Source organism: Musa acuminata, chromosome BXJ2-7, assembly GCF_036884655.1.
Source record: "Musa acuminata AAA Group cultivar baxijiao chromosome BXJ2-7, Cavendish_Baxijiao_AAA, whole genome shotgun sequence".
In the NCBI taxonomy this organism is placed as follows: domain Eukaryota; kingdom Viridiplantae; phylum Streptophyta; class Magnoliopsida; order Zingiberales; family Musaceae; genus Musa; species Musa acuminata.
Window position 1 is genome coordinate 36,633,840 of NC_088344.1, and position 16,268 is coordinate 36,650,107.

Sequence of the window (16,268 nt, forward strand, 5' to 3'; positions counted from 1 at the left end):
TATTGATTTTAGCATATTAAAAGTTTTAGAACATTTATGTCCACTGATGCCTTGGTCTTGTTTAAATATATATCTGTCCTACAACATATGTCCTAATCGACTATATATATATATATATATATAATAAGGAAAACGTGCACCATGGTAGTTCAAGCATAAGATGGAGGCTACCCTCCGCTTGTTCATACATGTGGGCACATAATTATTGACTGTTCTTTTTGTCACATGATAAAAAGGTTAAGAAGAGATTGTTAAAGGTGGTTAGAGGTAATTTTTTATTAAAATATTTTATCTTTTTATGATCATATATAAAAGCTCATCTTTAACACAACGAAGGGAGATCACTTTTTTTTATCACTCATGTCCATATTCATATATGTCACGTTACTAATTTGGACATTAGAGGGACTAAATTAGAAAATCTCTCTTGACTTCAGTCTTTGTGCATGTGGTATCTTAAGAGCTTGATGTTTTTATCTCAGAGACATTTCGAACAACCCTACACATATAGGTCGGAGTCACATTGGGCTGATAAGAACGTTAATGACTTCTTGTAATACTTTTTTTAGTGGTAAGAAAGCTTGATGTCATAAAAACGATTGCCCATCGACCCTCTCAATGAACGCTCAAACAAAGAGGCTTTGCTCCCGACCCATAATACTTTCCCTAAAAGAGAACAGCAGCAACACTTTCCACACATGGGTGCATTCACCTCGGTGCAAATGTCAATGTGATATCGGCGTCTATTCAATGACCAAGGTTTCTCACCCCCACGGATGACTCCAAGCCACTTGCTCATTCTTATCGAGGTATTCTTAAATCTCACTCAGCAAATACAAATGCTAATAAATATGTTATAGGCCATAACTCTACTTTTGCCCTAGTTAGCTCAATAGGTGATGCTACCAGCTCAATCGCTATCACCAGCTCCACTAGCACCCGTCGAGGTTCCCTAACTTGACGTAGTGCTAATATCTAGGAGGGCCCAAGACCCACTAAACTGTCAGTCGAGGGGGCACTTCGATCCCCAACTATGAAATTTAGTAGACTGCACTACCACTCTACCTTGTCTGAATTTGAGGCTCAATTGACGGAGTCGATGGAGGATTCCCTACATATCCAACTATGGCAAATGAAATGATATTTAGAGAAGATGCAATGAGAGTTCCAATAATCAGAAGGGAAAGCACTAGTCGACCCCAGTTCCAATAATCAGAAGGGAAAGCACTAGTCGACCCCACCTTGGGTTGATCATCGTTCACCCAAAAAAATCTAGGAGGAACTGATTCCAATAAACTTTTGCCTCCCATCCTTAGAGGCATTCAATGGTAGTGTCGACTTGATGGAGCACATTATAATTTTTTATGCTCAAATATCATTATATGATACTTTAGATACCCTAATGTGACATACCTTCCTGACCATGTTAAGAGACCCAATACAAGAACGGTATGCCCACCTAAAGTAACTTTCTATCAATTCTTTTGCCCAACTCATAAGGGAGTTCGAACTTCACTTCCGCGAGTATGTATGCCCATGGCCACCACCAGTAACAATGCTTCTCAGACTCAAGCAGGGGAAGGAAGAAATGCTTATAGACTTTGTCACTTGGTTCACAAAGAGATTCGAGGCGTGCTAGATGCTCTTTCATCACTCATAATACAGAAAGATGGGGCTAAAGCCCTCTCATCTCTTTTAGTCATTGATAGAGAGATCATAGGTAATTGAATTATAGATATTTTAAAGGGTCAATTAATACAATATCACCAAGGCAATAGTCTGGAGCAAGCATGAGAAATCACACAAGAGGCCAAAGTAGGAGTGGCCATAATCAGCTTCGACCACAAGGTCATCGCATTTAAGGAGAAACGAATGACCTAAGTTACCTCATTCAATTTTTTTATAGATAAAAAAGAAAGAACTTTTGAAAGATCCTCACCCAATGAATGCCCTATTAGCAAAAAGAGACAAGTCCAAATATTATTGGTTCTACTAGGATTACTGCCATGACACGAAGGATTGTCAATACTTAAAAAAAGTAAATTGAAGAACTCATACATCTGGAACACCTTATTAGGTGGTTCATCCGAAAGCACTAAAAACCATCGCCCCGACCTCAGGGGTCAATAGAGAGGTAGATTTATATCAATATTGGTAGACTTGCCTCGAGAGAGATCACTCCTCAAGTAGTAAGGCTTATACCTAAACTATCATTGAAAAGTGCCCGAGGATGAATGACTGTATCAAGGGGACACAACTTTTTAGGTTGTAAGGCTTATGCCTAAGATATCATTGAAAAGCACCTAAGGACAGAGGATGACCTAGAGATAACATTCAAGGAGAAAGAGACGGAGTACTTTGACCCAAATCATGATAATGTCTTGATAGTTTCTATATGGATGAGCAATGCTCGAGTAAAGAGTATCATGATTGACTAGAAAGCTCTGCTAATATCCTCTACCTTGATGCTTTTGAAAAACTCAAACAGTTAACTAACGACCTTACTCCTATGACTTCTTTACTGATGGGGTTCACTAGCAACTCTATCTCACCTCTTGAGATAGTGAATCTACATGTCATATTCGTATTGAATCTTAGATTTTGATGATGAAATCAATTGATGTATTTGTGATCTGATCTACGTTTTGAGTGACGTAAGAAGCTTCGATAAGGGAGAGATAATTAAAGTAGGAAGAATCATGTTGGGCCAGAGTGGAACATGTCGGAAGATTGGACGCCAAGCCGGAGAATCGGTCGACGTATCGGCAAAAGGCTTCAGGCCATGAGTTCGGGTATCAGGCCAAGAAGAGTAAAAATTACGTCGAGGAAATTGGAGTTGCGGAAGTCAACTGGCCAATTGGACAATAGGCCGCAAGAGAGGACGATGCACCGAAGAATTGAACTAGGCATCGATGAACCAATGACATGTCGGACAACATTTGATTTGGCTTTATAATAATTGTCTAGATTGAAGTAGGTTTTAGGTGTAATTAAGTTGGAATTGGGCTAACTCAATTAGGGACCAATTGGGCCCTAGTTTGGGCTGTGTTGGACCAAGTGAAAGGCTCAAATAGTGACCTAAGAGGTGGAACCATCAATGGAACAATCTTCGAGACTGTGTCAGTCGGTGGTAACGCCCAGTGGTAGAGTGTCAAGTGATGGTATCGCCAGATTAGGTGGTGGTACATCCCAGTGTCAATGTTGTAGGCGGTGGTACCACCAATACCTAGAAGACCCAGGTTGAGACTAGTTTTGGCTCCAAGTTTGAATATATTTGGAGCCTATAAATACCCCTCTCATCCCTGGTTAACACACACAAATACAGAGAACTTAAAAGTGGGAAAATATTGTATCAATCACTTGAGAGATCCCCTCCTCTAGTTCTAAAGTTTAGAATTATGTTTAGAGAGGAGTAAGTGCTTGTAAATGATTGTCTCCTAAACCTATGAAAAGGTAAATAGTGGTGTAAAAGGGTAGTTGATCTTCGTCCGTTGAAAGAAGATCGTTAGTGGATGCCAATGGCCTCGACGGAAGAGGAATCGGGAGTGGATGTAGTTCATGATGGCCGAACCACTATAAAACTTGGTTTGCATTTCTATTTATGCAATTTACCTTCACTACAAATTACCTTACTTACTTTACTTTCTTATTACACTCTTATGAATACTTTCAAGTTAATTACATTTTTATATCGATTTTATCGAAACGAAGATTTTTCGAACCGACGTCATTTTTATCCGCTGCACTAATTCACACCCCCCCTTCTTAGTGGCGACTCGATCCTATCAATTCAAAGACGAGGCTTGTTCCAAAATAATATTGTTTAAATTTATGGTAGTGAATATCCCATCGACATACAACTTGATCATAGGCTAATCCACATTGAATAGATTGAGGGTGATAGTATTGACCTATCACGTGACGATAAAATTCTTGATAAGGTCCAGCATTGGAGAGCTGAGAAGCAACCAAAAAGAGTTACGCTAGTGCTACCTAACAGCGATCTCTCTACCGAAGAAGGCTTGATCGAAGGAGCCACCTATGGAACCTTATGACTTCGCCAAGTTTGTCCCATGTCCTAAGCCGATAGAGCTATTGATTGAAGTAGCCTCTAGACAAGAACTGATGCTTTAGAAAGTTGAAGTCAATGACCCAACTAGATCTTGAGATAAGCTAATGTCAAACTAAAAAGGGTCATATCGATTCATTAAGGTTATCCAAGACTAAACCTGTCACCTCGGGACAATAAAAGGGGTGGTGCCTCCAAGTACATGACACATTATAAACTTAAAGTGATTCTACTCCTTAGGCATCCCTTGAGGTTAGGCTAGGATGACTATGCTCTAAACATCAAGCCTTAATCTACTATGTATTTAGCATCAGTTGTAAAAATATATATATATTTTTAGGATATATATGTTGTAAGTTAAGGAAAGAAAGTTTCATTACTTGAAAAGACTATACCAACTTGATCAGACCTCTATATTCAAAATGAGACTTTGACCTATCGAGGTAGAGACTAGTCGGGTGGACAAGCCCGATGATACAATAAGAAACAAACATAAGGACTAAGTCATATAAATAGACTCGACGACCCAATAAAGACTAACACCTCACAAGGCAAGACAAGGATCACCTCATCGAACTCAGCTCTTAACGAGACATTGCTCGGCCTCTTTTGGTTGTCTAACCAACTCGATTCCTTGAGCCTCTACCTTAACGATAAGCGCTAGGTCTTTCCTCTTCCTCCTCGGCCTCTCTATCTCCACACAAATATTGTCGATCATAATAGACTACTGATGAATAACGGAGTTTGTATCGATAATAAAGACTATAACATAATGATAATACATACCAATACAAATGGAAACGGAGAATGACTTACCCAAGAACACAGATCCATATTGATAATAAATGCAAACAAAAAAAAATCAGCTAAACAACCTCATTTGTAGATTTTAAGCAGAAAATGTCAAATAATCCATACTGATGGAAGGTTGCTGAATATTCACATGATCAACTCTACACGTTAATTTATTTGTCTTGTAATATGAAGTCAAAAGATAAAACTTCTTAGAGCATTCGGAACTGCAGCTACTGCAGAGATAACGGCATCAGTGACACAAGTATACTTGATGAGTGCTTGAGCTTGTAAGCTGCCCAAGTCCTGCTACAAGCAGAATGGCCGCAACTGCAGTCGGAATTAGTCGTCTTCGCTAACTCAGAGCCCTTAGAACACCTCCGTATTGCTTCATCTCATTTGTAGGTCGTCCATCCTTTGCACTGAAGCACGTAGAGGATCTCTCTTGATCAAATTTGGCCTGGAGCTCTTTGATGTTGCAATGCTTTCGGAAGCTGAAAGCGACTCCATTGACCGTCTTTTATAGCTTGCTCTCCACCGATCGTTAGTTTCGATCAAGTGTCAACTAGAAAACCTTTGGTTCTTCCTTCCTGAAACCTAATCCTATATCGAAAGGCAGATGGAGAAGGAAAGATGTTCCAGGTTCATGAATCATGTCATCACAAGAAATGTGCCAGGTCTTTTTCGGTCTAACCAAGAAACTGTACTGAACATATGGTTTCGTTCAGATTCATATTTAGTCAAGTTCGGCTTGTTCTTACTCATTCAGATTCATACGAGAGGTGTTTAAATTCTCATATTTGCTCGAAAAAAGAAGAAAAAGAGGAAGACTAGATGGAGAAAGCATGCCTGAGACATCAACTTTCTGAAGTTGGCCATACTGAAGCAGCTTCCATGAATGAAATTTCTTGTTCTTGGTGGTGATTCTTTTGGGCAACTTCAATCAGCGACAGAAGAGCCATGTATGTGGTTTTATACGTGCACAGAATGCTTGGGAGAAGAAACGTTCCCTGCTGATTCCTTCGAGGTTGTGTTACTCCAAACTCTTTAGTTGGAACTCCCTCGATCGGTGTGTACTATATATACTATAGGAATGTGGTTGCCCGTTTGGCTTCTTCAATGGAAATTCTACACATTAGCTTAGGAACCTAATCTCTATTCTCGGTGGATCATTTTTGGTGTTCTTCATAGTGAACAGTGAACGAGTGATACTCGTTATGATGTGCTATGTTGTTAGAAAACCAGCATTAGTGTTGGAAAGCAGAGACTACATATGGATTGTAACTTTACCTTGAAACCAATGATGAAAAAGAGGATGCAAGTAGCAATGAAGATGATGTTCATTAGCCATGAAAGTAGGTTGAGGGCCAACATTTTCGACCCTTAATTTCACGGCAAGCGGCATCTCCGATGCTCGCCCTTGTAATCAATCCTGTTTGGTTTTCAGGAGCAGAGTTGTGATAATTGTGCAAGTGTTTGAGCCTTTGTTTCTTCCTCATGCCATGACAGCAGAACTATAGAAGCAATGTTGTGTTTCCTGGTACTCACCGAACAGTAATTTTCTTCTACATTGTTTGCTAGGAAAATGTTGCAAACTATGACAAAGATCAATGTCGATCACTAAAACACAACTCCCACATCAACACTAGGAGTCTTTCCAGAGATGAAAAGGAAGAGCTGTTTACCTGTTGATTCTAACTTATTGAATGATCCGAGAGATGGTCATATGGAATGCAACTATTGATGTTCATATTGCGTATCAATGACATAACACTACTGCCGAGCCGAGCTCAGCTCCTCGGATGCACATCTGGAGAGTAGGCCTAGTGATTCAGCAATACTTTTGACTTCTGCGATCATCGCAACCACATCATTGAGCTTGTTCACAGCTGAACCCACACCCTGCACTCAGAGAAAATAGCAGTCTCCCATTATGTATGACATTTCAGATGATTCATTGCTAAACAAGATCAAGTCTCATCAAATTTCCCCATGATGATATCCTATTCGGTAAGAATGCTGTGTCTAAAAGCTTTAGCAGAGCAGGCAAAGCAAATCTCTTATTCCAAAACTCAAATTGAGTTGATTCAAACAATAAGATGTTTGATGTTTGTTTGCTTATCAGACACTTAAAAAGCTATTGGGTTGTATGCAATTCATTCTCTCTCAGGAAATAATAAGCAAGAAAAAGCACAGTAAACTCAAAACTATCACAAAAACAGAAAGAAATAATATGCATACCACTCCTGCTGCTCCTGCTGTTAAGGCCATCGGTGCTGTAACAGCACTTAATCCAGATGAGCACATAACTGGAATTTTGACTGCTCGATAAATGGAATATGCAGCCGCTAGTGTTGGTGTTGCCTAATGTCAAACAGTAAAATAATAATCAAATTGTGTTAATACAATACCGGAGAAGTCATGGAATCGAATAAGTCTAGTCTTCATCCAACCTATAAATGTTTTATTCATTCATATGCAAAAATCCTTTCTAATTTTGTTTATGAGTTAAAAAGATGTATATCGACAAGATCATACACCTGGATAAAAAATAAATCAGCGAATTTGAAGAATAAAATTACTACAGTATGTGAATAAGAATTCAAACTTCAGCGGTGACAAACATTGGTCACCCGGTTTCACTGAGACTAGCTATCGACAAGAAGCAGTGCATATCCGAGAGAACACTGTTATACCTTCTCGATCAGACCAAGGACACCAGGTTTCGATGGACTAGAGTATTTCCCTCCTTCGGTTTGAATTATATCAGCACCTTCCTGTTCCAGTAACTCAGCTAGCTTCACCTGTTATATAATCAAAACCAAAAAAAATGTAAGAAGAATATATCTCTTATGTTAAAATCTGATTTCTTAAGTGCATAGCACAGCATGAGCTACCTGATCAGGGAGATTTAGCATATGAGGCACAGTTACAGATAGTGTAACAGATGGAAGAATTCTTCTTGCATCCCTTGCTAGCTTTAGAATCTGACAATTCACCAGAAAGCATAATAAAGGAAATAAAAACAGATTCAATGCAATAATGAGAAAGTAAGAAACTTATCTTTTATGGACCCATGTAATCTCTAGAGAAGTTGAAAGAATATAGGAAACTACAGTAAAATCAGTAGCTACTAGTCACTATTAAACCATAAAACTTGAGCTTAAAGCTTACAAATTGACTCCAATAGACAATTATCCTCTATTTCAGCAGTGTGGCTTCTAAATATAAGTTGAGACTGATTAGCTTCTAAGTATAAGTTGAGACTGATTAGCAAATTTGACTCTCTTACATAGTATGACCACAATGAGGTACTAATAATCTGATATGGAATGAGCAAATGCGATACGAATCATTCATGTCCTGGAATTATGCATCTCTTCAAGCATCGATCTCATTATAAAAAAAAACCAGAAGGGCATAAAGCAGTCAGCATATCGGTGCTTATAAAATTCTGCCAGATAAAATTATAATTTGCACAAAAAGAAATCCTTCACATAGAAGTTAAGCATAGATGAAGTTTATTACTATGATAGTTGAATATTAAGCCATGTTCAAACTGTTCGAAACAAAAAATAAAAGAATAATACCCTAATGATTGTTTCATTGAACATGCTATCTTGAGGAGCTTAGAAAGAAAACATGGAAACAAATGCTCGATGGTGACGGTTCTGCATACCTGCTCGGAGGAGAACTGAATACCCATCTCATAAAACGAATCATAATTACCAATTTCGACCTGTGTACACCAGAAACTTCTAATTGTATCAGAAACAAACAGATGAGATTTTATGCAAATGCTTGGTCTCTAAATTAATAATCCAAACCATTTGGGCGCCTGCTTCCACTGCAGGAGGAAACGCTAGAGGATCTACTGAGGAGACACAGATCTGCCAAAATATAATTTTCTTAGAAAGAAGAGTTGAAGTAGCTGATCAAATATATTTCACATAGCAGAATGAGTACATTAATATTACATCCATTAAGCAAATATTCCATATCTAATCTTCCTTAACCTATTTGCAAATTCTCCTTTTGTTTTACCTTTCCAAATTCCAGCACCTGGAGAACATTTCAGTGCAATTTGATACTTAACAATAGGGAAATAGGACAGTCTAATTTTTCACTATGAGGATTTACTTATAATTGCTCTGGTCATAATATCAACTCATCTATGTCTTGTTTAGGACAGTATTGTACTTTTACTTAATTTCAAATAAAACTGGATTGACAAGAACAATGTTAAAATATAACTAGCAATTTCAACAGCCATCTTGAAACATTATAGCTTGTTTATGGACACAAGAATCTCGAAGTATACTTACCATATTTGTCTCAGGCTTCCTATATGACAAATAGACCACTTAATGCTCATTAGGAAGGAAGGAGAGATATTTATAATTGGCTCAATAATATCAAGTCCAGAGTGCCCACAAATGCATTGACTGAGCCCCTATGCAAGTGATGAACATTCTTCCCAGTTCATAAACATAATACAGAACAATACACTCCTACAACTAAAGATCAGAGAGTTGAGGGCTGATTTTTCTTCCTTAATTAAGATATGGCACACATCGATGTGCATACATACTCATGCATCAGACTACCAACAACCACCAACTCTTTCAAGATCTAAACAAAGAAGTATAAATCAAAGATAATGATCCTAAACAGGTGAAAAGTAGAAAAACTAAGCCGCAGGAGTTGCTTATAAATTCCAAAAGATTTACCGGCAGAGAGGTCAAGCCCAAAGCAAGCTTCACCAATTCCTGGTCACAGGCTATATCAACATGCGTAGCACCCCCCTGTCATTTACGCAGGAAACAGAACATATAATTTACATGGGTTCGAGGCAAAGAGAGACCAGATAGTTCAGTACACACACCTTCTCCGCAGCTATAACCACGGAGGCCACCTTGTCTTTGTCGAAGTTTTGGAGTCCTGAGATGATCTGCAGAAGAGAACCAACCAAATCACTCGGCACAGAGAACAGAGGCACCGAAGAGGCTTCAAGAGCAGACCTTCAGAGCTCTCCTCTGGCGGAAGTCTCTGAGGACGGACTCCTTCACTGTCGAAGCCGAGGCTCTCGTGGTGAACGAAGGCCAACGTTTTAGTTGGCGTCGGCCAGCGCGTGATGCCTGCCGCAGATGGAGGACGGGGTCAGCGCGGCCATGGAGCTGACCAGAGGCGCTTTGTTTGGCTGCAGGGCACAATGGCATCGGAAGGACTCCCGTCGCTGCTCCATGCGCCATTCCCTTGGAGATAAGGCTCTCCGCCTTTACTTATAGGCCAGGAAAACATCATCAAATGAATGGCGCACGAATCTTGAAGCCCTTTTATACCGTTTACGATTCGTGCAGGCAATCCCACAGAACCAAAACGCTTTCAAAGAAGTGCCTGCGTTGGCTGCTGTCACGTCCAATACAATACGATCGTTCAACGATGTGCTTTAGCTTCGTCTTAAATGGTGTGTTTCTCGTGACGAGAGAAGAGGAAGATAACATCTTCTTCAACATTAGGCACGCTATGGGGGGAGCAAGCGGTTCTTACAAACACATGGTAAGATTCATTACCATCTCCGTCGTAAAAGAGTGCAACGTGAAGTCAAGAAACCAAACGAACACATGGACGGACACAAGACGCAGTAAGAAGTCTCCACCGCTCGGCTTATGCCGGAGGTTTCGGTTTGCGATCGCGCCGCTGCTCCGTCCGCTGTGCTGCCCACGTCCCTCTCCCTCTTCGGCGAAGAACACAAAAAGACGAGGAAAAAGAGAGAGAAGATTTAGTTTGTGTTGAAGGGAAGGAAGACACGACAGTAGTCATGCTCAAAGCGAAGGATTAGAGGTGGCAGCCGCAGCAGAGGTAGAAGCAGCAGAGGGCGCCCACGAGGAGGACGGCCTCGAGGCAGTAGAGGATGCTGAAGAGGAGGTCGTCGAGGAAGGAGAAGCGGAGGTTGGGGCGCTTCCACCGCCAGCAGTTGGCGAAGCGGAGCTTCCACGGCCAGCGGCATCCCCTACCGCCGTTCAGCTTCCGGAGCCAACTTCCTCCGCCGGGCTCGGCCGCCATCCTCCCCTTTCGCAACAAGCAGCGGTGGGTCTCTCTTCCCCTTTCACCGTGACCGAGGAATCGCAAAGTGGATGGGAGGCAGGACGGCGTCCGGGAGTTGTTGGGGGCGGGAGTCTATTTAGAGGAAGAGGAGCAGAGGATGCGTCGGGAAGTACGCATCCGTTGGTTTGCGGTGACAGAGAATGAGAGCGCAGATGGTTGATTATAAGTCGTCCGATATTGTTTTGACGGTGATGATGACATTGTTTGTGGACATAAGTCATCCAAACGAGTGTATCTATTTTTAATAGGGAAATTAACCTTAAAAAAAAAACCTCCACTTATTATATTGGAAAAAATTTTAGATGCTAATTTTACTTTATATTTCCGATTATTTTCTCAAAGCTTTCTAAATCAATTTTGATGACGAAATCAATCGATCGATATTTATCCATTTACGAAGGAAAAAAAAATCCTCTGATAATTTCTAAATAGAAAGGTGTCACCCCATAAAAACGAATTAACATTGGCTGTTTTAGGTAAATTAACCTAATAAAAATAAAATAAGGAAAAAAAATAGGTGTCATCACAAAATATTCCTTTTTTAATCAAATGTCTACCATTCCCAAATCACCTTCAAATTTATAAGAAACACAATACTAATTAATTTAAGGAATCCACTGATTTCACTTCAACCCAAATCATTCTTGTCTTCTTGATGCATGAACAATCTAGTTTGCATTGTATTTGAATAAAATTGATTAGTCTAAAAATATTTTACACATATAATAAGTTATCACACGATATATCGAAGAGGAAGAAATAAATAAATACAGAAAAAAGAGAAAAAAATTATTGGTTGAATATTAAAAATCTGGACAGTAGATATGAAATATTCATTTTTATAAATATAAAAGACTATCAATCAAGAATATGAAGAATTATTCTTCAAATCAAATCAAAATTATTTAAGATCATTATATGATGTCATTATAATTTTTTTTCTTATAATCGAATTTATGAAAGGGGATAGAATATTATAATAAATTGAGTTGTTTTAGTGATGTGATATATATATATATATATATATATATATATATATATATATGATTCAATTATTATTTTTCTATTCTTAACAATCTAATATTGTTTCACAAAAATCTATTGCATTTTGGATTACAATTATTATTTTCCTATCTTTCTGTCGAAAAAATGGCTCATGTTGGTGTAAACAACTTTAAGTCGTGGCCTCAGGACCGACGCGGCTTGATTCGGGTCCGAATGACGGGGATCTTCCTGGGACGCTCCTCCCGACTGCTGAGGTTGCCGATCACGATGTTCCGATTGGGACGAGATCGTCGTTTCCACCGGGAGAGAACCCCCGCCTGCGCCTTTAGTGGACGACCTTCGCCTTCGCACCTACACAAAGGTCGGGTCGGGGAGCTCAACCTGACCCCTCCAACGATCAAGTTAGTAGATGGTCCTCGGGGATTTTTCCTCCTCCTTCTCTCCCTCTCGTGCGCGAGGGTTTTTATAGTGAGAATTATCGTTGCATGATGTGCCTGCCCGCAGGGAGCATGATCGTACTTCTGGTAGCGTCTGATATTGCCGTTGGCGTGACGTGGGGGATCGAGCCTGAACACGATGTTAATGTGCCTTGGTAGGCGTTCCGGTCCGCGTTGACCGGGTGCCTCAAGACGTGATGCGCCACCTAGTGCAGCTGATGTCACGTGAGTCTTATCGTAATTATTACCCACATCAGCTCCCTAAATAAATCTCATCGTGTTGTGTCTCCCACTGTTCCATTCTTCGTCGACGTTCAACCACAGTGGGCGATCTCTCAGTGCACTCGGAACGCCAAGCAAGGAGGCATAAAAGAAGTGGTCACTTTGTGAAAGGAAGAGGCGACAGCAACCGCCGCTGTGTTCTTTCGTCTCTGCTTTCTGGTCTTCCCCTCAGCTAATATTACCTGATAAGACGGAGGGAAATGGAGTAGCTTTTGCTGCTCCCGAGATCTTCTGGTGGTCATGTACGACAACGTCTAAAGACGAACTCATCTCCATGTTTCGCTGCCTCTTGTCTCGGATTCAAGCAACAGTCTGCAGCCCCAAGTCCATCCACCGGCACTCATGAGCGATAGAATCTGCATATGCATGTGCTCTCTCCCTCTCTCTCTTCATCCATTGTGAGCTGCAGTATCGTTTGTATCTAAATGGTAGTAGAGTTCTTGGTAAGGTCATTAGATGCCTATAAACTGGCCCCGAAGCTTTCAATGGAGACGATAAACCTTGTATGTGAGTGCGGCAGGGTGCAGGTTGGGACTCTCGCAAGAAGATGTCCAAGCTGTGATCCCATCGGACGAATAAACCCGGAGCTAAATGGGCTGAGATCCATTGCTTTTGAGCCAATTGCCTCCACATTAGGCCTGGTCAAACCGATTGACCCAATTTCGAACCCATCTGCCTCGTGACGACCCAAACTTGTAGCTCTTACGATGGCAACGCTTATATCTCAAACACTAGTTTAGTAGTGTGCAAAATAAATATAGTCTCGAGAAGTGAAAACTCAAAGAAAAGCTTAGTTTCGAGACGATAGACATCCTAACGATTAAGCCACATCGTACGCAATTATGAGGTTATGAGTTTGGATCCTGTAATGAACCCAACTTTTCTGTTGCCAATGTAGGAAATGTGAAATCAAATGGCACCAAAGCATTTCAACTTTCATGCACATTGATCGATGATGTTGTACACAATTGAACGCTCATAATTCAGGGGGTGCAGTGTGAAATCAGTGGTTGAGACTTGCAGTGAGTCTGTCTTCCTCCAATCGTCAGAAGAAGACGAGCGAGTCAAAAAGCACACCACCAGCTATCCTTATAATATTGATGTCTCTAACGATCTTTTGACGTGCGTTATGGAAGCTTGTGCAACGATGAATGGATGGACAACCAAATCCCCTAAAGAAATGGCCTATGGCTTGTTATATGAATGAATCACATGAAGTAGGGACCCGTTTCCTGTGCCAATTGGTTCCATGCAGCAAATGATGTCAACTATAATGATTAAAGAGAGACAGAGAGGAAGAAGAAGAAAGGAAACTCCATCCACCTTGCTCTTGTCAGGGCTCAGCTGTTCCCAAGGAAAGAGGTGGACGTTTGCAAAGCTCAGTTGGATTGCTTGCATCCACCCCTCTCTCTCTCTCTCTCTTTTCAGCTTCTCCATGACTGCTTACGAAAACCAAGCCTTCAGTTCTTGGAGTAGAGAGTGTAGTTTCTGAGAAAAGGCATCTCCAGTCTCCAGCAAGAACAACAGTGCAAAGGTTTTGTGAACATCCAATCCAATTCACCTGCCAAATAACCAGTCCAATCTTGAAGAGCCTAATTGAAACTAAGATCTAACTACGGTCTGTTCTGATTGCAATGTGGTCCAAGCATCGTTGACATCCCCAAAAACATAGAAACGTTTGTGTCAGCTTCAATTCTAAGCTTCGATGTAGCAAAACTAGCAGCAGTAAATGCATGGAAAGGAAGAGAAGACAAATCGAGCAGCTGATAACCGTCTCAGAGATTGCTGGCTTTGGAGGAGCCACACACGATACTGGTGCAGAGCAGGTGGCATTGACGTCGAACCCATCGATTCACCTCTCATTCCTTCTCCTCCACGCAAAGGACTCACTGTTGCCGTCGCTGTGCTGACCTTACCGCCGATGGTGACGGCCCCCAACCAAATACCAAACCCCACCAACCAGGCGACTCTTCCAAGTCAGTCAACAATCTCAAGCTCTCTCTCTCTCTCTCTCTCTCTCTCTCTCTCTCTAAAAGGAGGTCTGAGAGAGAGAATAGACGTAGAGCCCACGCAACTGCTCCATGCACAATGAATACACCGCAATAACGTCAACGTTGTCACACGGATGATTTCTCGTTCATTTGCCGCATGTTTCCAGCAGTCGATCGTGGATGCAATTTCAAACAGGTTGCCGATGATGAATCTATCCATTGGACGGATAGAAAGGTGATTGAAAACTCCATCCATGTCTCTCCATCATTTCATTCAAATCTACGTAGATTGAACAGTACGTATTGTCAAATGTTATTTACATTAGAGAAGAATTCAGAAAAACTTGCACCATCGATTTTTATAAGATGTGATAATAATATAACACTAAGTGAAATCTAACGAGTAGTGTAAACATCCATCCTATATGAGTGATGAAGAAAGCAGTATGATTATTAGGCACAAACGTACAAAGTCAAATGTCATGAATGGAATACGGAGACGAAACAACGTTGGCACACGATGTTTGATGCCCTTTGACTATCCTATTTGGTCGAGCCAATTGTCGTGATGATTGGCTCACAAGTTGGTCGAGGTTAGGTTCGATTTAGACGCATCTCAATGTTGTTAGGTTTCAATCAAATCGATTCAGTTTTCGTGTCATTATTCTAAACCCAAGTCATCGATCACATCCAACCTTCCTTTTCTTCCCCAATGGAAATAACACCATGCTCTATCCATGATTCTATTCTAGACACAAAGAAAAAGGATGTCAGGTGTGATAAGAATGGCATAATCCACTATGAAATGATTTGGATACCGTAAGACTACCGTTTGCTCCCATAAATGTAAGATATAATAGAGGTGTTAGTTGAAGAGGCCAAATCATTCTCCCCACCCACTTGACATGTTGATATCGATGCAAGAGTAAGCATGATGTAGCGTAATACAAAAGATAAAATTGGTCATATAAGCGATCGTTATATCGAATCGATTATGCCGATAGCTATTATGCTAGGTCGATTACATTTACCATCATCATGTTAGATATGCCATGTCAACCATTGTTATCTTAGACTAGTCATATCTGAGGGCGATAATAGCGATGAAACAGCGGGTTAACATCAGTTACGCCCGGATGACGCCTTGCGTCTCGGTTGACCTGGCACTTGAGGCAGATCAAGACGACGACCGGAGCATGCCACGTCCTACGCAAGACCAGTCCTTTATGCCACGCCAACACCGGTGTCAGACGTTACCAGGAGTACGATCCTACTCCATACAAGCGGGTACATCAGGCAATAGTAAGCTTCCTTATAAAAACCCTCGCGTTCGGCTCGAGGGGAGGAGATTGGGGGGAAGAGGGAAAAACAAAGACAAAAAACCTCCTGTGACTATCCATTGACTTGATCGTCGGAGGGGTCAGGTTGAGCTTCCTGACCCGACCTGTGTGCAGGGACGAAGACGGAGCGCCTCCCACTGCGTTTCTGGGCGAGGAGTTTCCAACCAGAGGGGACGGTTGTCCTGTCGGGATCGAACCACCGCAGTCGACCACCTCAGCGATCTCCGGGGTCGTCCAGGAAGAT

The 16,268-nt window shown here is 41.1% G+C and overlaps 1 protein-coding gene across 1 annotated transcript; it reads right to left on the bottom strand.

Annotated features, from left to right (window-relative positions):
- Nucleotides 1-6,378: 6,378 nt before the first annotated feature.
- On the bottom strand, nt 6,379-10,128 carry LOC103992815 (uncharacterized protein ycf23). The gene is made up of 9 exons (XM_009412669.3): nt 9,883-10,128; nt 9,747-9,812; nt 9,592-9,666; nt 8,689-8,751; nt 8,541-8,600; nt 7,759-7,848; nt 7,558-7,665; nt 7,103-7,225; nt 6,379-6,763 (listed from the first exon to the last, which is right to left on the bottom strand). The coding sequence occupies exons 1-9, from the start codon at nt 10,111-10,113 to the stop codon at nt 6,635-6,637; spliced, it is 945 nt and encodes a 314-aa protein (XP_009410944.2). The 5' UTR covers nt 10,114-10,128; the 3' UTR covers nt 6,379-6,634.
- Between the last annotated feature and the right edge of the window lie 6,140 nt (nt 10,129-16,268).

What these genes read in the sequence shown, in the direction of transcription:
- LOC103992815 (XM_009412669.3), bottom strand. Translation starts at nt 10,113, where the DNA reads ATGGCGCATGGAGCAGCGACGGGAGTCCTTCCGATGCCATTGTGCCCT. An exon ending in TGGTTATAGCTGCGGAGAAG is followed by an intron (nt 9,667 to 9,746) that starts GTGTGTGTACTG and finishes CGTAAATGACAG; the next exon opens with GGGGGTGCTACGCATGTTGA. An exon ending in TCCTTGGTCTGATCGAGAAG is followed by an intron (nt 7,226 to 7,557) that starts GTATAACAGTGT and finishes GTTTGACATTAG; the next exon opens with GCAACACCAACACTAGCGGC.